This window comes from Pistacia vera, unplaced genomic scaffold (assembly GCF_008641045.1).
Source record: "Pistacia vera cultivar Batoury unplaced genomic scaffold, PisVer_v2 Contig312, whole genome shotgun sequence".
In the NCBI taxonomy this organism is placed as follows: Eukaryota; Viridiplantae; Streptophyta; class Magnoliopsida; order Sapindales; family Anacardiaceae; genus Pistacia; species Pistacia vera.
Genome location: NW_022196127.1, coordinates 144,719 through 169,987, shown reverse-complemented (window position 1 = coordinate 169,987; position 25,269 = coordinate 144,719). Strand labels below are relative to the sequence as shown.

At 38.4% G+C, this 25,269-nt stretch overlaps 1 protein-coding gene and 1 pseudogene across 1 annotated transcript; one reads left to right on the top strand and one right to left on the bottom strand.

Moving 5' to 3' along the window:
* The first annotated feature begins 2,998 nt into the window (after positions 1–2,998).
* On the top strand, positions 2,999–7,215 carry LOC116136405. Its single transcript, XM_031422124.1, has 7 exons — positions 2,999–3,063; positions 3,635–4,031; positions 4,222–4,498; positions 4,613–4,670; positions 5,774–5,886; positions 6,963–7,099; positions 7,183–7,215. Exons 1-7 carry the CDS (start codon positions 2,999–3,001, stop codon positions 7,213–7,215), a joined length of 1,080 nt encoding a protein of 359 aa, XP_031277984.1.
* Positions 7,216–18,276: 11,061 nt separating this feature from the next.
* On the bottom strand, positions 18,277–24,920 carry LOC116136404 (annotated as a pseudogene).
* Between the last annotated feature and the right edge of the window lie 349 nt (positions 24,921–25,269).

Genomic DNA, 25,269 nt, shown 5'->3' with positions numbered 1-25,269 from the left:
TTAAGAATTAGAGAGATCGATGAAGCTAAACAACACAAACACAAGCGGTTGTATTTAATTTAGTTGAATGTTCTTCGTAAGGTTACTAATTCCTGACGCAGCAAATTACTAACCCTAATTGCTTCACAAGTTGGAGGGATCAAACAATTACGGATTTGATATCAAACTTAGCAGTAGATTTCAACAAATAATACACTAGTAGGCCTCCTAGTAATTAAATGCATCAATCATGAAAATATGCACAGAATAACATTCAATACTCAACATGAATTAACACTAAAAACAGAAAGATCTAACAGTTCATTTGTTCCAGGTTTCCGTTTCCTTCGACCAAGTTACAAAAGTTCTAGCCGCTCCTGGCCATCACAAAAACTCAAGAGAAAGAAAATTCCAGAGAAGGAAAAGAGAGAGAGGGTGGTGTTTAAAACCTAATCTGATCTCCCTTTTTAAAATCCAATTTAGAGTTTGAATCCCACTCAATCTCCTAAAAGAAATATTCTCCTATCCTAAAATAACATTAATCCTAATTTAATCTAATTGGAAATAAAATAAAATAGAGTCCTATAAAATAGGAAAGTGTTGTTTCCAGCTGTAATTTTCGTGCAGCATGTTGTCTTCAAAACGTGCAATAATAGACTGACTTGCAACAAGTCAGAAAGCTTCAGGACGTCGGCAATGCAGGTGTGTCAACTTCAAGCTCGATTACAACCTTTATTCAGCCAGTATCTCTAAAAACTCAAAACATAAAAGTTGTAGATCTCTTTCTTAGCGTTTCACATCATTTTGAATCATCTCAATCGGAGCTTGGATGAGGGAATTATGCCAGAATACGAAGCAGGCGAAACTGTCCGAATTCCCCTAATTAATTCCCTTTTTCAATTAACACCTCTATTTGCTCTAAACCAAAAATAAGTAATAATGAGTACAATTAGGAAACAAATACGTATAAAAGACTAAACATAAGGGGGTTAAATATGACATTTTGCATTCCCATCAGGACCAGTCTCTTTCTTCTCTGCTCTGGAATTTTTCTTCTTTTGGAGTTTTGTGATGGCCATGAGTGGCTAGAATTTGTAACTTGGTCGAGGAAACGAAGGCCTCGGAATCATTAAACTGGTGATATCTAATATATTTTTCTTAGTGTTCAATTTTCATGTTTGAGTATTGGATGTTTTTCTATGCCTAATTTTATGATTGTTTCGTTTAATTACTAGGGAGGCCTACTAGTTTATTAATTGTTGCAATCTACTGCTAAGTTAGATATCAAATCCGTAATTGTTTGATCCCTCTAACTTGTGAAGCAATTAGGGTTAATAATTCGCTGCGTTAGGAATTAGTAATCTTAAGAAGAACATTCAACTAAATTAAATACAACCGCTTGTGTTTGTGTTGTTTAGCTTCATCGATTTCTCTAATTCTTAAGGCTGCCACTAGATTAAATCTTGAGCGCTTGTCTAGGGTTGTTTAGTGGTAAGATTAATTAAGATCGCTTGTTTCTTGATTAATTACAATTAAGGAGAGATAGGAAAATAGTTCCAACGGTGAATATTCAGGTATGGATTGATTTAATTTTGCATCAATGATCAGTTGTAAGATTCCGATGGTGGATGTTGTCTGAGACCAAGTTTTGTTATATTAATTGATTTCGATTTAAATTGTTTTTGTTTTGATTTTTGCTAAGACTGTTTTCTGTTTCACTCAAACCCCCCCAACCTTGTTCACATCATCGAAAATTCGGCTAGACACTCTTCGTGGGATCGACCCTTGCTTACCCTATTTACAGTTTAGTAGTTAGGTTAGAAAGGTTATTAATCTTGGTTGCCTATGACAGCATACCAGATTTCAACACTGGTTATCTGCTGAACCCATTCAGATTATAATGGAATATGAGTGGACCTCTAAGAGGTGCCCCAAGTGCTATTTTTTTGGTCATGTTTGTCACCAACCCGAGCTACCTACTGCAACTATAGCTCAGGGTAAGAGTAAGATAGTTACTAGTTTCTAGAAGGAATCGAGGAAAACTATTGTAGTGCAATCTGAGGACTGCAAGCCTTTGAGGCAGTCAGCCTCTATTGATCCCATTAGGGAGAAGGAGCGAGAGAGGGATGTTTCAGCACCAGCTAGAGTTTCAGTTCCAAGTACAGTTAGAGTTGGGGATGTTTCTTTGGCTATGGTCTCGTATCAACAGATTGTTCGTGCTAGCACAGGTGAATTTTCTGATTCTGAATCGGGGTCGAAACCTGATTCACCTTTTCCTATTGAGGATGAGTAGGACAGCATTATGGGCTTCACAAATTGAACGAAAAACACTTAGGTTTCTTTTATGAGTTCTGGGAGTAGGCACTCTACTTCCTCCAATAGGTTTGCCTCGCTTGTTCTGCATAGTGACGATCTCTAGACATCAGATGCCCCTTTATTTGGATCAGTTTCCTTGCCACCCCTAGCAAAGGGGAAAGGTGGAAAGCGGAGGCTCCGGCTCAAGTGATTTTTACCTTGTTTTTATCCCAATTCCAATGATATGGAGTTGGAATATTAGAGGCCTTAACGGCTTCTCAAAAAAACGCGTAGTGCGGAATTGGATTTCTGACTCTTCTTTAGGTTTGATTGGTTTGTTGGAAACTAAGTTCAGCAATCTCATTTATTGTTGGTGGTCTCGGCAGTTTGTCCTTCGTGGCAGTTTTTGTTAAATTCGACGGATTTTATTGGTTGCCAAGTTTTGGTATGTTGGGATTCTTCTCTTTACTCTATAAATAGTCTTCATTGCTCTCTTCAGGAGATTACTTGCAGGGTTACTCATGTTTCAGAGGGGTTCTCCTTTGGGATTACTTTTGTGTATTGTTCTAATGACCTTAGGAATCGCCGCAATCCGTGGGATTTCCTTAGGGATTAATCAATAGAGTTTGATTTAGAGGGGCTTCTGTGGCTTGTGTTGGGTGATTTTAATGCCATCTTGGGAGCCTCTGAGAGAGTGGGTGGTGATCCTGCGTGGTATGGTTATATGGATGATTTTGGCCAATATATGCATGATGCTGAGTTGATTGGGGTTCCTTTTACTGGGCTTCGGTATACTTGGCATAACAGTCAGTAGGGCGATGGGATTATTTTATGAAAGCTTGATTGGGTCTTTGCATCACTTTCTTGGTGATTGACCGAACACAGTTTCAGAGTTTCGACCTCGAGATATCTTAGATCATAGCTCTATGGTTGTCCGGTTTGGTCCCCGCCGTGGCAAGGTACCATCCCCTTTTAAATTTCTAAATTTTTGGGCTGATCATGCAAATTTTATGGATATTGTTCAGGGAGTTTGGGATTAGCCTATTATAGGTAATCTTATGTTCCATCTTACGCAGAAATTGGGGTTAGTGAAATGGAAGCTCAAATCTTTACATATTAGGGTTTCCAGCCATATCTCCAGTAGGATAATTGAGGCCTGGACTCAATGGGCAACAGCCCAAGAAAATTTGGACCGAGACCCCCTTTCTACTAAGTGTATCTCTGAGAAGAGGAACCTTGCCAACTAGTTTTTCAGTCTTTGTCGAGATGAGGAGGCTTTTTTTAAGTAGCAGTCTCGTGTTCAGTGGTTGAACTTAGGGGATTAGAATACTAAGTTCTTTCATAGGTTGTTGATCCATAGGCAGGTTCGGAACCGCATCCACGGTTTGACTGATGGAAATGGTACCCATATTACTGACAGTCAGGGTTTAGGGCGTTCGGCGGTGGGTTTTTTTAAGGATCTTCTTGCTGCCTCTACTCAACCTCAGATCGCAGAGGCTTCCAGGTATTTTTTTGGGCGCATTTCTCCTGATATGATTTCTCCCTTGACTACTCTTATAACTGATGATGAGATTAGGTTTGCCTTATTCTCTATCCCGGATGATAAAGCCCCAAGTCCAGATGGATACACTTCTTTGTTTTTTAAGCGGGCATGGGATATTATTAGTAGAGATTTCAGAGCTACAGTGAGACATTTTTTTGCTACTAATGAAATGCCAAGATGTGTTAATGCCACCAAGATTGCTTTGGTTCCTAAGGTGGAGCCCGAGTCGTATGACGGACCTTAGACCAATATCTTATTGTAATGTACTTTACAAGTGCATTTCTAAGGTGATAGTGAATCGGTTTAAAGTAGTGCTTCCGGATGTTATTGGGAGTTCCCAGTCAGCTTTTGTCCCGGGTCAAAGGATTTCTGATAATATTCTACTGACTTAGGAGCTTTTGCAGAATTATCATCCTGGGGATACTTCACCTCGATGTGCCTTTAAAGTTGATATTAGAAAAGCTTTCGATATTGTGAGTTGGGATTTCATCCTTTTGGGACTACATACTGTGGGTTTTCTTGAGCGTATGGTGAGGTGGATCATGACATGTATCTCTACACAGTATTTTTCTATTGCCCTGAACAGAGAGCTTCACGATTTTTTTAGGTCCTCCGAGGGTGTTCGAGAGGGGGACCCTCTTTCTCCTTACCAATTTGTGTTGGCTATGGAAGGGTTAGCTGGTATCTTTCGAGAAACCTCTCACAACCCTGGTTTTCATTATCATTAGAGATGTAGGTAGGCAGCTATTACTCATTTGTGTTTTGCGGATGATTTAATGGTGTTTTGTTGAGCAGATGCTTCCTCTGTTAGCCTGATCAAATCAGCCTTGGATTATTTTGCCAAGGTTTCTGGGTTGGTGACTAATGTAGAGAAGAGCTAGTTGTTTCCAATTGGGCCAGTTACCAGTCAGATATCTAGAGGTTCCTCTGATCTCTACCCGTCTTCGACATTCTGATTGTAGGCCTCTATTAGAGTGAATACTGTCTCAGATTAGACTATGGATGTCGACATCTTTGACCTATGCGGGCTAACTATAGTTGATAAAGTCGGTGCTTTTCTCCATACAAGTATATTGATCATCCATGTTTCTTTTGTTGGCAGCTACAATTAGACGGATTGAAAGTATTTTGGCCTCGTTTCTCTGGAACGGTACTTTTTTGTCCCTTTCTGGTGCCAAGGTTACATGGTCTTCTGTTTGCTATCCATTGAAAGAGGGTGGTCTGGGGATTAATAGGATCCAAGATTAGAATAGAGCGGCTATTCTTAAACACGTTTGGAGACTACTTAATGATAGATCTTCTGTATGGTCATCTTGAGCCTGTTTGGTTCTCCTCAGTGGTCAATCTTTTTGGCATATTCGAGTTACTTTTGGGGCTTCATGGGCTTGGAGGAAGATTTTACTTAGTAGGGTTTGGTGCCGAGGTCTTGTTATGACTTGTATTGGTGATGGTAGGGACAACATGTTATGGCGAGATCATTAGCTACTGTAGGGACCTTTGTGTGACTTGCTCCCTTTTAGAACTTTGACTTCTACTAGTTTGCCATGGGATGCTCGAGTTTCAGACATTATTCGGGATGGTTTGTGGGATTTTCCTTCAGGCAGTGTAGACCTTTAGCATATTTGGGACTTCATTACAATGCAGCCTTCAGCGAGTCATCCTGATCATTTTGTGTGGAAGGGCCACCCGTTTGGACATTTCTCCATTGATTCAGCCTAGAATATGTTGCGAGACAAATGGGATGTGAACTCGATTCATCATCTCTTGTGGTTTCCAAGGCATATTCCATGTCAGTCTTTCATTCTCTGGCTTGCTTCTCTTGGTCGGCTTCACACCATGGATCGGCTCAGCTCTTATGGTGTCATCACGTCCTCCCTATGTGTTTTGTGCAGTTTAGCTACAGAAAGCCATAACCATTTGTTTTTTAGCTGTGACTTCTGAAGTTATGTTTGGCAGGAGGTCACTACCAGGACGCTCTCTACATGGCCTACTATCTCTTGGCTCCCTCTGCTCCAGTGGGCTAGCTTGCATCTTTGACAGAAAGGTGACTTCAGCCACCTTCTTTCTTGGTTGGTCCTTTCAACCATAATTTATTTCTTATGGTTTGAACAGAATAATCGCATGTGTCATCAGCATTGTTGCTCCTGCAGAGATATTGTCTTAGTTATTTGTGATCTAGTTCGAGCCAAGATTTTGGATTTAGCACCTAAGTACGAGATCTCGAGTCAGCTCCATGCAGTATGGCGTCTTCCTGATTAACTTTGTAAGGAGCCTGTGTGCTCTTTTGTGCCAGTTTGTGGCTTTGTGATTCATGGTATCTTTTTAGTTTGTTTGTGGTGAGCATGCGTGCTTTTTTATGCGATTTGTGGCTTTGTGATTTATGGCATCTTCTTATTTATTTTGTGGGGAGCCTGCGTGCTCTTTTTATGCAGTTATGGCTTTATGGGGTTTCCCATGTGTTTTTTTTACTGGAAATTATTGGTCTTCCTCTTGGGATATGCCCCTCATACTTGTACATTGTTGGTCTCTTTTATAAATTACTTACCTTTTCCAAAAAGAAAAAAGTTTAGGGTTTAGGGTTTAAGTGTTTAGGGTTTAAGGGTTTACGGTTTATGGTTTTAGGGTTTATGGTTTTGGGTTTTGGGTTTTGGGTTTTAGGGTTCTTAAGGGTTTAGGGTTTGGGAGTTCCCAGTTGGGTTTTGTCCTGGGTCAAGGATTTTTGATAATATTCTACTAACTCAAGAGCTCTTGCGGAATTATCATCTTGGGGGTGCTTCACCTCGATGTGCCCTTAAAGTTGATATTCGGAAAGCTTTTGATACTGTGAGTTGGGATTTCATCCTTTTGGGACTGTGTATTATGGGTTTTCCTGAGTGTATGGTGAGGTGGATTATGACATGTATCTCTACACCGTATTTTTCTATTGCTCTGAACGGAGAGCTTCATGATTTTTTTAGGTCCTCCCAAGGGGTTCGGTAGGGGGACCCTCTTTCTCCTTACCTATTTGTGGTGGCTATTGAGGGATTAGCTGGTATCTTTCGAGAAATCTCTCACAACCCTAGTTTTCATTATCATTGGAGATGTAGGCAAGCAACTATTACTCATTTATGTTTTACGGATGATTTTATGGTGTTTTGTCTAACAGATGTTTCCTCTGTTAGCCTAATCAAGTCAGCCTTGGATTATTTTGCCAAGGTTTCTGGGTTGGTGACTAATGCAGAGAAGAACCAGTTGTTTCTTTCTGGAGTTACAGATGAGAAGCAGATTGGGTTACAGTCTATCGTGGGTTTCTAGTTGGACCAGTTACTGATCAAATATCTAGGGGTTCCTCTGATCTCTACCTATCTTTGACATTCTGATTATAGGCCTCTATTAGAGCGAATTCTGTCATGGATTAGGCTATGGACATCGGCTTCTTTGACCTATCCAGGTCGACTACAGTTGATCAAGTGAATGCTTTTCTTCATAAAGGTTTCTTGGTCATCCACGTTTCTTTTGTCGGTAGCTACAGTTAGACGGATTGAGAGTATTTTGGCCTCGTTTCTTTGGAAAGGTACTTCTTTGTCCCTTTCTAGTGCCAAGTTACATGGTCTTCTGTTTGCTATCCATTGAGAGAGGGTGGTCTGGGGATTATGAGGATCCAAGATTGGAATAGAACGGCTATTCTTAAACACGTTTGGAGACTACTTAATGATAGATCTTCTGTTTAGTCTTCTTAGGCCTGTTTGGTTCTCTTCCATGGTCAGTCCTTTTGGCATATTCGAGTTACTCCTGGGGCTTCATGGGCTTGGAGGAAGATTTTACTTAGCAGGGCTTGGTGTCGGGGTCTTATTGTGATGTATCGGTGATGGTAGAGACACCATGTTATGGCGACATCACTGGTTGCCTTAGCGGCCTTCGTGTGACATGCTCCCTTTTAGAACTTTGACTTCCACTGGTTTGCCATGGGATGCTCGGGTTTCAAACATTATTCGAGATGGTTTATGGGATTTTCCTTTAGGCAGTGCAGACCTTCAGTATATTTGGAACTCCATTACAATGCAGCCTTCAGTGAGTCATCCTGACCATCTTGTGTGGAAGGGCCACCCGTCTGGACAGTTCTCTATTAATTCAGCCTGGAATGTGTTGCAAGACAAACGGGATGTGAACTCGATTCATCATCTCTTGTGGTTCCCAGGGCATATTCCACGCCACTCTTTCATTCTCTGGCTCGCTTCTCTTGGTCAGCTTCATACCATGGATCGGCTCAGCTCTCATGGTGTCATTACGTCCTCCTTATGTGTTTTGTGCGGTTCAGCTACATAGACCCATGACCATTTGTTTTTCAGCTGTGACTTCTCAAGTTATGTTTAGCGGGAGGTCACTACCAGGACACTCTCTACATGGCCTACTCTCTCTTGGATCCCTCTACTCCAGTGGGCTAGCTTGCATCTTAGACGAAAAGGTGACTTCAGCCACCTTCTTTCTCAGTTGGTCCTTTCAGCCATAGTTTATTTCCTATGGCTTGAACGGAATAATCGCGTGTTTCGTCAGCAGTGTAGCTCCCGCAGAGATACTATCTTAGCTATTTGTGATCTAGTTCGGGCCAAGATTTTGGGCTTAGCACCTAAGTACAAGATCTCGACTCAGCTCTGGGCGATATGGAATCTCCCTGATTAGCTTTGTTAGGAGCTTGCATGCTCTGTTATGCCGGTTTGTGGCTTTGTGATTTATGGCATCTTCTTGTTTTGTTTTGTTGTGAGCCTGCGTGCTTTTTTTTATGCCGTTTGTGGCTTTGTGGGTTTTCCCATATGTTTTTTTGACTGAGATTTATCAGTCATCCTCTTGGGGTATGCCCCTTGTTTTTGTACATTTTTGGTCTCTTTTATAATATACTTACCTTAAAAAAAAAAAAAAAAAAAAAAAAGAAAAAGTTTTGGGTTTAGGGTTTTTTTAAGGATCTTCTTGCTACCCCTACTCAACCACAGATCGCAGAGGCTTCCAAGTATTTTTCTAGGCGCATTTCTCCTGATATGATTTCTCCCTTGACTGCTCCTATCACTAATGATGAGATTAAGATTGTTTTATTCTCTATCCCGGATGATAAAGCCCCTAATCTGGATGGATACACTTCTTTGTTTTTTAAGCGGGCATGGGATATTATTGGTACAGATTTCAGAGATGCAGTGAGACATTTTTTTGCTACTAATGAAATGCCAAGATGTGTTAATGCCACCAGGATTGCTTTAGTTCCTAAGGTGGAGAGCCCAAGTCGTATGACGGACTTTAGACAGATATCTTGTTGCAATGTACTACACAAGTGCATTACTAAGGTGATAGTGAATTAGTTTAAAGTAGTGCTTCCGGATGTTATTGGGAGTTCTCAATCTGCTTTTGTCTCGGGTCGAAGGATTTCTGATAATATTCTGCTGACTCGAGAGCTTTTGCAGAATTATCATCTTGGGGGTACTTCACCTCGATATGCTCTTAAAGTTGATATTTGGAAAGCTTTTGATACTGTGAGCTAGGATTTCATCCTTTTAGGACTGCATACTGTAGGGTTCCCTGAGCGTATGGTGAGGTGGATCATGACATGTATCACTACACCGTATTTCTCTGTTGCCTAAATGGAGAGCTTGACGGTTTTTTTAGGTCCTCCCAGGGTGTTTAGCAGGGGGACCCTCTTTCTCCTTACCTATTTGTGTTGGCTATTGAGGGGTTAGCTGGTATCTTTTGGGAAACCTCTTAAAGCCCTGGTTTTCATTATCATTGGAGGTGTAGGCAAGCAGCTATTACTCATTTGTGTTTTGTGGATGATTTGATGGTGTTTTGTCAAGCAGATGCTTTCTCTGTTAGCTTGATCAAATTGGCCTTGGATTATTTTGTAACGGTTTCTGGGTTGGTGACTAATGTAGAGAATAGCTAGTTGTTTCTTTCGGGAGTTACAGATGAGGATCAGATTGGGTTACAATCTATCATGGGTTTCCAGTTGGGCTGGTTACCGGTTAGATATCTAGGGGTTCCTCTTATCTCTACCAATCTTCAACATTTTGATTGTAGGCCTCTATTAGAGCGAATTCTATCTCGGATTAGGCTATAGATGTTGGCTTCTTTGACCTATGCAGGCCAAGTACAGTTGATCAAGTTGATGCTTTTCTCCATATAGGTATATTGGTTATCCATGCTTCTTTTGCTGGCAGCTACAGTTAGATAGATTGAGAGTATTTTGGTCTCATTTCTTTGAAAGGGTACTTCTATGCCGTTTTTTGGTGCAGAGGTTGCATGGTCTTCTGTTTCCTACCCATTGAGAGAGGGTGGTTTGGGGATTAAGAGGATCCAAGATTGGAATAGAGCAGCTATTCTTAAACATATTTGGAGATTACTTAATGATAGATCTTTTGTATGGTCTTCTTAGGCCTGTTTGGTTCTCATCCGTGGTCAGTTCTTTTGGCATATTCGAGTTACTTTTGGGGCTTCATGGGCTTGGAGGAAGATTTTACTTAGCAGGGTTTGGTGTCGGAGTCTTATTGTGACTTGTATTAGTGATGATAGGGACACCATGTTATGGCGAGATCACTGGCTGCCGCAAGGACCTTTGTGTGACTTACTCCCTTTTAGAACTTTGACTTCCACTGGTTTGCCATGGGATGCTCAGGTTTCAGATATTATTGCAGATGGTTTGTGGGATTTTCCTTTGGGCAGTGCACACCTTCAGCATATCTGGGACTCCATAACAGTGCAGCCTTTAGTGAGTCATCCTGACAATCTTGTGTGGGAGGGCCACCTGTCTGGACATTTCTATATTGATTCAGCCTGGAATGTGTTGCGAGACAAACAAGATGTGAACTCGATTCATCATCTCTTGTGGTTTCCAGGGCATATTCCATGCTACTCTTTCATTCTCTGGCTCGTTTCTTTTGGTCAGCTTCACACCATAGATTGGCTCAACTCTAATGGTGTCATTACGTCCTCCCTGTGTGTTTTATGCAGTTCAGCTACAAAGACCCATGAGCATTTGTTTTTCAGCTGTGACTTCTCAAGTTATGTTTGGCGGGAGGTCGCTATTAGGACGCTCTCTACATTGCCTACTCTCTCTTGGCTCCCTCTGCTCCAGTGGGCTAGCTTGCATCTTAGACGCAAAGGTGACTTCAACCACCTTCTTTCCCGGTTGGTCCTTTCAGTCATAATTTATTTCCTATGGTTTGAACGAAATAATCACGTGTTTCTTCAGCATTGTAGCTCTCGTAGAGATATTGTCTTAGCTATTTGTGATCTAGTCTAGGCCAAGATTTTGGGTTTAGCACCTAAGTACGAGATGATGATGATGGTAATGTGTGAGAAGTTGAAGCTCATAAATAATCGCTACTATAAATGAAATAATCTGATGTTTTATCTTAGACTGTGTGTGGCTTTATATGCCTTTGCAACATTTGGAATCCCTGTGCATGTAATGAATAAGATGTTTGCTACCAGTTCGAGGGTTTACATAGATTCTATTGTAGATAATATTTTTTGATGACTTTCTAAGTGCTCTCTTATCCATAAATTCTGTGAACATTACTGGTAGATAGTGGCTGAATTTTGTTGAAATGGGGACTCCAATTGAGTTTTAAAGCAATGTAAAAGCTACATGTGGGTCTATCTTACCTAACTATTAAGCTATAGTCCAAGTTTCAATGGTCAGTAGTCACCGCCAGTGTATATTGGCCACTACAGAACTAGAACATTAGTTGTTAAACTATGAAATACAGGAATAAATACTCTAGATCCAAAACAAATATTCTTTTCTCAATAGATGTAAGATTCCTTTGCAAACAAATGAAACATTATGCAATTTTTCTAGAAAAATGGAGGTAATGTTGTATTGATATATTCACTGATGTAGCATGACAACATAGGACAAATCTTCAGAACTGATTTGGGCTTACTAATATATATTGCCATGGACATGTGCTAATTATATGGTAGTACTCATCTATTTTGTGTTCTATCTTCTATCACTATATCTCTATATTGATGAGACTTCGCATTGAATCAGTTTGGGATTCATCTGATTGTCCCATGAAAACAAAAGCGATCTTTAAAACTTTTATAAGATCTCATGGTATGATGAATCCTTTAACTGATCTTGGTTCTAACCTCTTGGTAAGCATATTCTTGTAACTTCATGGGCTTACTTAAAATGGCATCACCATTTTATGCTTTATCAAATTCCATCTTCGTTAACTAGATTCCTTATATGGTTGGTATGGATGTTTGCTTGGTATCATATTTGAAATTTGTGACATGGATTGCTTTGTAATGAGTAGTAATTCTAAACTTGGGGATGTAGCATTGGATGTTTGCTTGGTATCATATTTGAAATTTGTGACATGGATTGCTTTGTAATGAGTAGTAATTCTAAACTTGGGGATGTAGCATTGGATATTTGCTTGGTATCATATTTGAAATTTGTGACATGGATTGCTCTGTAATAGTGTCTTATTTTTCAATTGTAGGTATGGCCTCGGGAGATAGTTCCTCAAGCACCCTTACATCGGATGACGTCGATAATTATGTCACGATAAGAGCAATCGATTGGCGTAACATTTATACGAGCACATGTGGTACTAGTACAGAGCAAAGTGTGAGTAACCCCCAAAATGTAGAGGACAATGACAGTCCACTACAGAGGAAGAAGAGAGCAAAGACATCAACTATGTGGTCAGAATTTAGGGAGTGGTTCTCCCTGGTAGTACAAGGAAGACATAGTGCATTCATTGTAAAACAAAGCTGAAAATAACTGCCACTGGAAGTACTACACAATTCAATAGACATTTGAAACGGTGTGCAAAAAGAATATCTAACTTGAGGCAACAACAAATAAATTTCCCTATCTTGCCTGCTCTATGGGGCCAATTCGATATGATGAAGATAAGGGAGCTTATTACACATTGGGTGTTTATGCATGAGCATTCATTTTCTATTGTAGAGGAAGAGAGGTTGAACAACATGATAAAGTACAGGATTCCTCAATGGACTTTGATTTCCCGTAATACTTGTAAGAATGATTGTATGAGAGTGTTTGAAAATGAGAGGCAGAAGTTGCTGACCCTATTAAAGGGTGTTAAAAAGATAAGTTTAACCACAGATCTATGGCATTCAGGCAACCAAAGGATGGAATACATGGTCTTGACTGGGCATTAGATTGATGATAATTGGAAGTTTAATAGACTGGTGTTGAACTTTATTCATTTCCCTCCTCCCCGTTCTGGTGTTATCATTGCTGATGCAATTTCAAGTGTTTGATGGAGTGGAGAATTGAAGCTATGTTCCACACGTTCTCGGTGGATAATGCTTCAAGCAATGATGTTGCAATAAAAATGTTGAAAGATAATTTCCAAGCTACGAGGAAGCTCATATATGGGGGCAAGATGTTTCATGTGAGGTGTTGTACACACATCTTGAACCTAGTTGTTCAAGATGGTCTTTATCAGATTAGACACATCATTGAGGACATCCGTGATAGTGTGGTGTATATCAATTCATCATAGAGTAGACTAAAGGTGTTCGCAGAGATTGTTCAACAGCGGCGATTGCTATTTCGCAAGCTTATTCTTGATTGCAAAACACTGTGGAATTCAACATATGATATGTTGACAACGGCAATGAAATTTAGACATGTTTTTCCTTGTTTGAAGGAGAGGGATTTGAGTTATCATTATTGTCCCAAGGAGGAGGATTGGGACAAAGTTGAAAAAATTTGTTCAATTTTGAAGGTGTTTAGTGGTGCATCGAATCTCATATCGAGGAGTGATTATCCGACATCAAACTTGTTTCTAAAACAAGTTTGTACAATCAAAATTATGTTGGATAGTAAGAGTCAGGATGAAGATCAATTTATACAGTCCATGATTTGGAAAATGAAAGAAAAGTTTGACAAATATTGGGGAGAATGTAACCTATTGATAGGTGTGGCTACTATTTTAGACCCCAGACTGAAGATGAGGGTGATTCAATGGGCGTTCCCTAAGATGTATCCTGAGCGTGAAGCGCAGGAAAATATTGATGTTGTTCGAGATGCCTTGTATGAGGCATATAAGGAGTATGTTAATGCTAGTAAAGCATTGATTGCTGCCCGCGCTTTTACATCTACAGGGGATGGAGTTAAGGTTGTTGGTGAGGGGTCGGGGGCAGCGGCAGAGAGGGCAGATGATTGGGATGATTTTAGTCAGTTTCTGGATGTGGTTGAGACGGTTGAGCCAACAAAATCAGAGTTAGACTATTACCTGGGAGAGGGATGCCATAAATGTATTAGGGACTCTACGGCGTTTGATGCTTAGACATGGTGGAAGGCTAATTCAACAAAGTTCCGTATCTTGTCTACCATGACTTGTGACATATTAGCCATTCCTATCACTATGGTTGCTTCTGAATCTGCTTTCAGTACCAGCAGTAAGGTTATTGACACATACCGATCGTCGTTGTCTCCCGAAACAGTGGAGCTGCTCTAATGTGGATATGATTGTTGCAGGACTTTGAATAGGGTGAAGAAAGGATGTAAAGTAGGTTATATACTTATATTGAATATTGTTTTTATTAAATTTAATTATTACGGTATATTTATACTAACTGAACTTCAATTACTCCTTCTTTGTAATTTTCAGGAAGACCATCAACCGTTGGAGATCAACCTTCCTATCCCGTAAGTTCTTGGGATTCAGTGCATGGTTTGGCCGTGGTAGGAGGCATGCATAGGTAAAAGTTTGATTCCTTTTGCTTTTGTTTTATGATTATACATATTTTTCTCTCGTCATAGTTACATTAAAAAATACTTACTAAATTGAACATTTTATACAACTAAGGGGAAATGGTGGTTTTGGTCGAAGACAGGCCTACTGCAGACTATTGGTGGATAGTGATTTTGATTGGTGGATTGTATTTTTATATCTTGGAATGTTATTTGTATATATTTAGAACTGTTTTTTTATTTTGTAAAGTAATAGACATTTTGTAAAGTCCGAAATTGTCGTGGTTATTATTTTTTCTGTAAATTCAACATTGGATGTAAAGAAGGAATGTTGTACATAGGAATACTGTAAGCAGACTGTAAAAAAGGGGACATTGGCTCGATCAAACCTGGGTTTGATCAAGCCTTAACAAGCTGAAGGTCGATTGGGGCTCGCGAGCTCAAGTTTGAGTCGGCTTGCCTGTCGACTCAAGCTCGGTCGAGTTTGAGTTTGAGTCTCATTTCTAAGGCTTGCCAGGCTTGAGCTCGACCCTGTTGTAAAGGAGCCGAGCACGATAAGCCAAAAGCTTGGCTTGGCTTGACTCGTTTACAGTCCTACCTGTGATCTGTTTGGGTTTTTACTTTTCTAGCCAAATTCCAACTGATTTTGGTGGCCAAAATTCAATTCAACACAACCACTTGAACCACCGTCTTTCACTCTACAAAACCCCTCTAATCTCGGAACTTGGTAGCCTCCCGTTCGCTGGTCGTGACTCACGTATTGGGTTGATTTTTTCGGTCAAATTTCGGCTGATTTTGGTGTCCAAAATTAAATCCGGCACCAACCTTTGAACCACCAGCCTTCCCTATAAAAAACCCCTCTAACCTTGGCACTTGATAGCCCCTCATTCTTCGGTGGTAAGATTAGGGATTTGGGTGAACAGTAAAATTAGAAATTTAAACTGGAGAGGATGTTGGTTGACAGTCAGACCGATAGATCCAATTTAGTTTTCAAAACATTGTTATGAGAAATTGACTTTTTCTGTAAGTGTATCATATGCTTTTTATTTCTTACTTTTATTTTTTTTTAACATTTTATTCATTTCTAATAACATGTAAATAAGACAATGGGGGAATTAAAGAAATTTTGTTGAAAATTTTCACCTGACTAGACTAAAATGTTTGCTCCTATGGTTTTGGAAGTAAGTTCAATATACTTCACACCTTAAGGATGAAAAATAACCCAAGTTTTTTTGGTTGAGGTTGCAAATATCACAGTCACATGTTACAAGGATAAGATATTTAATTTGTCAAATGCTTTGGTGTTTTGCGATATGAAAAAAAAAAAAAAAAAAGGCCTTTTGGGAATTTCCTTTTATAACAAGTGGGGAGCTAGAAAGAGAGATTGTGTATAGAGAAACATATATATATTCGTGCTCTGATATTAGAATATTTTCTTTAGAATTGATTGTGGCTTAGAGGTTGAGTTTGCTTGTGAGAATGTTATTATGTAGGGATGGCAAATTATGGGTTATGGGGCAACCCAACCTACTCCATTTCTTGTATCTAATATTGGGCTGGGTTGGGTAATTTAATTTGGGTTATGGGTTTATCCACTCTAATCCGCTTTGAATGAATTCATTGTATTACTATTATCATGTTTAATATTGTCACTAGGGGTGTTCAAAAGAACCTGTTGGAATTGGAACCAGTGAGTACCCAGGGTTTAGTTCCGATTCCTACCTAGAACCGACCATCAATAGGTAGGTTCCAGTTCCAAATTTTTGGAACTGTTACTGTACGGTTCTAGTTTTGGTTCCTATAGTTAGGAACCAGGAACCAGAACCAGAACTAGGAACCAGGAACCGAGACTAATATAAAATAAAATTAAAGATTATGGGGGTTAATAAAAACTTTTATAGAAAAAGTAATGTGAATACATTTATATTTATATTTCATAACATTTAAAGTAAGTTGGTTGACTTTTGAGAATCTACCTTTACAAACTAATGAAGTTTGTAATTTTGAATTCATAATTTGTAATTTTATTTTAGTTAATAAGTGCTAGGTGGGGGGGTATTTGTAAATTTTTAAGGGTTTTTTTCATTTTACAAACTTTTGGGGGGTCATGTAATTTTACAGGATACCCAGAACCAGAACCGTTGTTACAGGTTTTGGTTCTGGGTACCTAGGAACCGGAACTGTTTGTTCCGATTCTAGTTCCAAATTTCAAGGAACTGCCGGTTCCGGTTCCGGTTCTGGTTCCTTCAAAAAATACAGGGTACTCGGAACCGAACACCCCTAATTATCACCATAATATATTTTTTAAATAATTATTTCTGCATATAATTATCATTAATATTATTATAAATAATTGAATTTTTTCTATTGTTTATCAAATTTATTTTAGAATAATCATTAAACAGAGCATTATCGAATATTATACCATTTATATATGAGTAATACTACATATACATTATTTTCATACAACATTTCTCATACAACATTATGTGGCAAGATATAATTGGTTAATTTAAAGTTAAAATTAAACTTTCACCCAATCATATCTTGTCACGTAATGTTGTATGAGAAATGTTGTATGAGAATGATGTATGTGTAGTATTATTCTTTATATATTCATCCGATGAAGTCATACTAATTACTAAGAGTTTGTGTGATTTCACCATTTATAAGTCAAATCTACTTAAACTTAGAGTTTTGATTGTTCATTTTTCTTTTTCAAATTGTCAATTAATTCTAGAAAAAAGATTTCTTGACTTGAATCTAAAATCTGCAAACTTTTTATAAACACATGAACTTAATTACCTGAAATACCTCTAATCATAATAAAATTAAAACTTAAATAAAAATGTTAAAAAGTGTCCTATAATTTATTTTATGTATAACACTTTTTAATTAAATTTCCTTAATTAATTAATTAAGTTCCCAATTTCTAGAATCCAGTGTTAGCTATTAGATTCCTATTGTTGGAAATTTTAGGTAATAATATTGGTATCAAAATGATCCACTCTTAATGCTCATCTATCTCTACAATTTCTTTTAGCAATATATAGCGAAGAAAATTCAAGTGGAAGCACTTTCTCAATTAGATCCCAACCAAAGACAATCTTTTTTAGTTTAAAATTATATAAAATAGAAATATTATTTAGAGATGTTTGTTTATATTTATTGTGAAAAATTAAGCACTACACCGTCCAACACATTTCTAGAATGTTTATTTCTATTTTGCGATCGTAACTTACTTGACTATAACTTTTGCATAATCCAGGCAACCAGAACTTACCAAATCCAAGGTTTATTGTTCAAAGACACGTATATATCATCTATTGAATTGTATAATGTTTTGGATGTTACTGTTTATGTATCTTTGAATGCTATTATATGTGTATCAAAATTTATGGATTACTTCTAAACAGAAAAAAAAAAAAAAAAAAAAAAAAAAAAAAGGTGTTCTAAAATGAGAGTGCTCTCACACAAATTTCCTGCTCATCTAGCAAATAAATGAATTTTCCTTTTTATCTTCAAAAGCATTATGAAGAACTTAACATAAAATTTGATAATATGATTTTAGTAGATAATAGTCATGCCATATTACAACACATGTAAAACCTATCAAAAATATTATTTTTTCACAAAATTTGCATAGAAACACAGGCCAATAGTAGGTATCAATTCATATTTCATTGGTACATAGGTTGATTGTACTGGATGAACAAGTGTCTGTCGCTTGAAAAGCACACAAACTGAACTACTATCCCTTTGGAGAAGAGGAATGTCTATGATATGACCATTTCTTTGCTATGCGGTCTGATAACCTGTATTTTTCCCTCTTAGACGTGTGTGGATCAAGCTTGGAAAGATTATTAACAAACGTGATTGCTTCATCTCAACGATTGAGTTTACAATAACCATCTACAATGGAGTTGTATGTGTTCTGGTTTGGTTTACATCCTTGCTTGATCATGTATCCAACCACATCAATAGCCTCCACAAACAATGAATCGGCTGCATAACTTGAAACAAAGGTATTGTACGTGATTACATCTGGAACAAGGCCAGAATCTCTCATTTTCGAAAATATCCTCAAAGCCTCTTTCATCTGACCAGTTCTACAATAGGCATAAATGATAGTATTATATGATATTATATCAGGTTTCAATCCCTTGTTGAAAGTTTCCTTTAAAATCTCTTTAGACTTCTCAAAATTTTCATAACGTCTATACATATACATCAGCCTATTGTAGGTTGTCAACCTAGGAGTTAACCCACTTTCATTCATGAAGTTCAAGATCTCATTTGTCTTGGTACCCATCTGCCTCCTGCCATAAATCGAAATCATGGCATTTAGAGTGGATCTGTCAGGGGAAAATCCTTTTTTCTTCAACTCTAAAAAGGCACGTTTTTTTTCTGTAAGGAGGTCACTTTTACTATTAACCAAAACAAGGGTCTTCAAGAGCACAGCATGAGGTTCAATTAGACCAGAGAATATATCTTCTGCAAGAGTAAGCATCTGCTCAATCTCCTTGCCATTGGCATAAGCATGAAGCAAAGAACAGTATGTTCCCTTATCACCATCCTTCATTTCAGCAAGTATTTTCTCAGACTGTTCCCACATCCCTCCCCGAGCCAATGCTACCAAAACAGTATTGTAGGTGCAAAGATCCGGTGTAACCTCAGCTTCCAGCATTCTCTCATAAACATCCTTGGCTTGGTCAAAAGAACCACGGCGACTGAATACACTAATTAGGGTGTTGAAAGTGTCCCTCTCAGTTATGAACCCTGCCCTCTTCATCTCCTTGCACACACCTGACACTACCAAGTCCATCCCATTCTACCCAAATACTGCCAGAAGTGTGTTCCAAGTAACAATGTCCAGCTTACAATTTCATGTCTTGATCTCATCAAAATCCTTCATCATCTCCACAAACTTTCCCCTGTTTCTATGCATCTTAATCAAAGCATTAAAAGTACAAATATCTGGCTTTCACCCTGCACTTCTCATCTCCTCAAAAACCTTCATTGCGGACTCATCCTTCCTAGCTTTCTCAAACCCCGATAAAAGGGTGTTGTAAGTAAAAACATCAGGCTTAATCCCTATTTCCACCATCTAGTTTTTAAGCTCCATCGCCTCTTCCAACAAACCAACTCTGACATAAGCTGATGTCAATGAAGTGTAAGTCACAATACTAGGTGAACAACCATTAACCTCTATCTCCATTAATACCTCCATGGCTTCTTTAGGCTGCCTACACTTCCCATAAACATCCAACAAAGCATTATAAGTAACCTTATCTGGACTAAAACCTGCTAATTTCATTTCCTCAAAAACCCAAGCTGCTTCTTCATGCAAAGAACCCCACCGACAACAACTTATAAACGTATTATAAGTGTTAAGATATATTAGAAAAATAGAGATATTATTTCCTAGATTGACTGTTAAGATATATTAGGAAAATAGAAATAGTATTTCCTAGATTGATTTGTGTAAATATGGTAGACTAATATTGTGTATATATCCTTGATTATTTAGGATCAATTCTTTCCTAATTCACGTAACTTGTACATTGTATAAATTCCCATCTTGCTTGGGGAAATAATCAAGCAACATATTTCATAAACACTGTTATTTCATGGTATCAGAGTCAGGTTGGTTCTTGGCTTTCTTCTTCTTCTAAATCCATCTATTTCAAAAACCCTAAAACATATCTTTAAAGGAGACGCTCCTCTTTGCTTTTGGGGAGTTTATTTCTCGATTCTCCTGGTTCGTCGGCATCTTCTAGTTCTTCTCAGGCAATCGGTTTCCTCTACTTCCTTCTTGTAGGTGACTCAACTCTGACAAAAGGTGTTTCTACCATTTTGGATTTATCTCTCACTTCTCTTGATTACAATGGCAAAAGCATCAAAATTAGTTGTTCAAGCAGGAAATCAGCAAGGATAGAGTGGTTCTTAAAAAGGAAAAGGAAATGGATCTAGACCACATTACACCTATTGTGACAAGAATGGCCACAACCGAGACACTTGTTGGACTTTGCATGGGAGGCCACCACGTCAATCTTCTAATCGATCCATCGCTCATGTGGCTCAAGCTACTGGAGATGGACTCCTTCCCTTACCCAGTGCTAAAGACCAACAACCCAACTCCATTACATTGTCTGGGGCTGATTACAATGAGTATCTTCAATATCAAGCTGTCAAGCAATAGTCATCCTTATCTGGCGCCTCCCAAACTGGTAATTCCTTTGCCTATCTGAGTCGAACCTCCTCTACTAGCCCATGGATTTTGGATTCCAGAGCATCTAACCACATTCCTGGTAATAAAAATCTTTTATCTCAAATTACCTCTTCTCCCATTATATCAAAAATTACTCTTGCTAATGGTTCACAGAGTATGGTCAAAGGGATAAGAGAAGCTCGACCACTTCCTTCCATTTCTTTAATCTCAATCTTATTCTCCCCTAAATGTCTATACAATCTGATTTCTATTAATAAGTTAACCAAATATCTTAACTATTCTATCACCTTTTTTGCTGACTCTGTTGTGGTGCGGGATCGGAACATGGGTTAGACTATTGGAACAGGACATGAATCATGTGGACTATACTACCTCTCCGATCCAAATCTGCTAGTTGTCTTTACCTTCGCTACATCTACCGACATTCTCCATGGCCACCTTGGTCATCCAAGTCTTGCCAAATTTCAAAAATTAATACCTAGTCTGTCTACATTATCTTCTTTTAATTGTGAGTCATGTCAACTTGGAAAACAAACTAGAGCTTCTTTTCCCAAGTGAGTCAATAATAGGGCCATCTCAATGTTTGATATTGTTCACACAGACATCTAGGGTCCTAGTCTTGTCAGTTCAACTTTGGGTTTCTATTATCTTGTTACATTTATAAGTGACTATTCTCATAATACTTGGGTATTTTTAATGAAAACTCATTCTGAGTTATTTTCTATCTTTTATAATTTTTGTGCTAAGATTCGTAATCAATTTGGTGTTTCTATTAAGATATTGCGTAGTGATAATGCTAGGGAATATCTATCTTCTCCCTTTACTAGGTATATGTCTTCTCAGGGTATTATTCACTAGACCTCATGTGCCTATACTCTCAGCAGAATGGGGTCATCGAATGCAAAATCATCATCTTGTTGAAACAGCCTGTACCTTACTTATACATTATCATGTTCCTCTTCGATTTTGGGGGGATGCAGTTCTCAACACCTATTACTTGATGAATCGTTTGCCTTCTTCTGTCTTGCAACATAAGAGTCCTCACTCTATTCTGTTTCCTGGTAAAGACACATACCCAATACATTTACAAGTGTTTGGTTGCATTTGCTTTGTTCATGATCATACTCCAGGCAAAGACAAATTACAGCCTAAATTCGTTAAGTGTATCTTCTTTGGATACTCCCATCTCCCAAAATATTACCATTGCTATAACCGAACCACCAACAAATATTTTGTTTCTACAGATGTAACTTTCTTTGAGACATCTTCATACTTTTTTGAAAACACCGTCAATAGCAATCTTATCCCTACCACCTTACCTATCCCTATCCCCATCCCCATCCCTCTTTCCTCGTCAATGGATTGTCCTCCTCTCCAAGTTTATTCTCGTCGTCCTTGTTCTCCTACTAATCCTAATGGTACTTCCTTTCTTGATACAGGTACCTCGGTCAATCTTGATGACCCATCTATTGTTCCTCCATCGCCTGCTCCGGTCATGTCTCCTATAGACGAGGCAACTCTTCCACTTGCCTTTTGCAAAGGTATTTGATCTTCTCAAAACCCACATCCTATTTATAATTTTCTTAGTTATGATAATTTATCTCCATTTTATTCTGCCTTCATTTCAAACCTGTCTTCTATCCCTATACATAACACTGTTAGCGAGGCAATGGCACATCCATGGTAGAGAGCTGCCATGATTGAGGAGATGACTACTCTAGATCATAATGGTACATGGGAGTTGGTTTCCTTACTACTAGGCAAGACTGTTGTTGGGTACAATTGGGTTTACACTGTTAAGATTGGTCCTAATGTCAAAGTTGATCGACTGAAAGCTCACCTTGTTGCAAAGGGGTACAGTTAGATCTATGGGCTTGACTACAGTGATACCTTCTCTCCTGTTGCTAAGATTACTTCGGTACGCCTCCTTATTACTTTAGTGGCCATGTATCAATGGCCTCTTCATCAGTTGGATATTAAAAATGCATTCTTGCATGGTCAACTTGCCGAGGAAGTGTATATGCGGCAACCGCCAAGGTTTATTGCTCAAGGAGAGTCAGGATTGGTTTGTCATCTACACTGGTCTTTATATGGTCTCAAGCAGTCACCTAGAGCATGGTTTGGATGGTTCAGTTCTATGATTCAACAGTTTGGGATGTCACGAAGTACAGCTAATCATTCAGTTTTTTTTCGCCATAATAATCATAGTAAATTTATATACTTGGTTGTCTATGTTGATGACATTGTCATAATAGGTAATGACCAAGATGAGATTTCTCAATTAAAGCAGCATCTGTTTAGCCACTTTCAAGCCAAGGACTTGGGGAAGCTAAAGTATTTTCTAGGGATTGAGGTAGCACAGTCTAAGGCTAGTATTGACAAAGGAAGTATGCCTTGGACATTCTTGAGGAGACAGGTATGTTAGACTGTAAGCCTGTGGATTCTCCTATGGATCCCAATGTCAAACTTGTTCCTGGACAGGGGGAACCATTGGAAGACCCTGGAAGGTATCGCAGATTGGTTGGTAAGCTGAATTATCTCACGATCACTAGACCAGATATCTCCTTTGCAGTTAGTGTGGTTAGCCAATTTCTCTATGCCCTATGTAGTTGTCATTGGGACGCAGCAGTTCACATTCTCAAGTATATTAGAAAAGCTCCGAGACAAGGCTTGCTATATGAAAATAGGGGTCACTCTCAAATTGTTGGGTACTCTGATGCTAATTGGGCATGGTCTCCATCAAATAGACGATCTGCTTCTAGATATTGTATCATGATTGGAGGCAATCTAATATCTTGGAAGAGTAAGAAGCAAGATATAGTAGCTAGATCAAGTGTACAGGCAGAATATCGGGCTATGGCTCTCGCGACTTGTGAGCTCATCTGGTTGAAGCAACTTCTTCAAGAATTGGGGTGTAGTGAAGTGAAGCAGATGAAACTAATATGCAACAATCAAGCTACTCTGCATATTGCCTCAAATCATATAGAAGTTGATTGTCATTTTATCCAAGAGATGATTGAATCTAGATGCATTGTCACCAGTTTTGTCAAATCAAATGACCAGCTAGCAGATGTTCTTACTAAGTATCTCAGAGGTTCCCGAATCGGATACATTTGTAATAAGCTTGGAACATATGACATATATGCTCTAGCTTGAGGGGGAGTGCTAAGATAAATTAGGAAAATAGAGAGATTATTTCCTAGATTGACTGTTAAGATATATTAAGAAAATAGAGATAGTATTTCCTAGATTGATTTGTGTAAATATGGTAGACTGATATTGTGTATATATCCTTGATTATTTAGGATCAATTCTTTCCTAATTCATGTAACTTGTACATTGTATAAATTCCCATCTTTCTTAGGGAAATAATCCAACAACATATTTCACAAACACTGTTGTTTCAATAAGTATAAGAATCTAAGGCAACTCCAGCATTCTTCATTCTCTCTACTAGAGTCAAAAGCTTATTCCAAGGCATACCTATTTTCCCATACACATTCAGAATCACATTGTAAGTTACCAAAGTAGGTTTACACTCCTCCTCCTGCATCTTCTTGAACACCATCACAGTGTCACTATACCTCTCATTGCTAGCATAAGCAATTATCATTGAATTATAAGCATAAACATCAATATCAATCCCTTCTTTAAGTAAACTATTCAACAACGAAGCCCAACCGAAAGTTTACCTTCTTTCCTTAACATACTAACAATTACAGCTATAACGGAACCATTCAAGACCAACTTACAATCTTTACAGCTCCTAAACCACTCAAACACACTCAACGCCAAGTTGCATTTCCTATAAAACCCTAAACCCTAAACCCTTAACAATACCCAACATATTACATCTGGGTTTTCCCGATAAGACTCAAATAATTGTAACAAAGGACTATCAATATCTTTCACATCAAAAGATTCATCATTAAAGATTGGAGAACTCATCGACCTTTACTGGAGAAGCAGTGGTTTGACCAGGGTTTATGAAGGTAAATGTCACGTGACTTCCCAATTCATGTTCTATTTCTTGGTATGGAAGATGGAGAGTCAAAGGTTAGTGAAGAAGTGTGCGAGGGGTTTTGTTAGTGAAGAAAGTCTTGTAGAAGAGGAATGAAAGATGGAGGTGGTGAAGTCGTTTGTTGTTGTGGTGATAAGAGCATTATGGATTGAGGATTGTGTTGGTTTTGGCTAAAAAAGAGAGGATTTATGGGCTGTTGGTTTGGGAGGAGAAGAGGTAGAGCTAGATTTTGTGCCATTGAAGAGAAAGTGTGTGGAAGGTTTTAGTGAATTTGAGCTTGTTGGTTTGAAGGAAGATTCTTGTTCGGAGAAAGACAATGACAATATTTGGGACATCCTGGCAACAATTACTTTCAACATGCGGCATGTTACAATGGCACATGCCTCAAATTTTAACCTTTTACATCAACTTTTAACAAAAAATTTTGTAAAGTTATAGTAAGCGTTTATTTCATTTTCACCTATTAAATAATTTAGTATTAAATTTAACCA

Excerpts from the sequence above, each read along its gene's own strand:
- LOC116136405 (XM_031422124.1), top strand. The coding sequence starts at position 2,999 with ATGGATGATTTTGGCCAATATATGCATGATGCTGAGTTGATTGGGGTT. Across the intron at positions 5,887-6,962 it reads TTCAGCCACCTTCTTTCTTG|ATGTTTCCTCTGTTAGCCTA; the intron begins GTTGGTCCTTTC and ends TTTGTCTAACAG. Across the intron at positions 7,100-7,182 it reads AGATTGGGTTACAGTCTATC|GCCTCTATTAGAGCGAATTC; the intron begins GTGGGTTTCTAG and ends TTCTGATTATAG.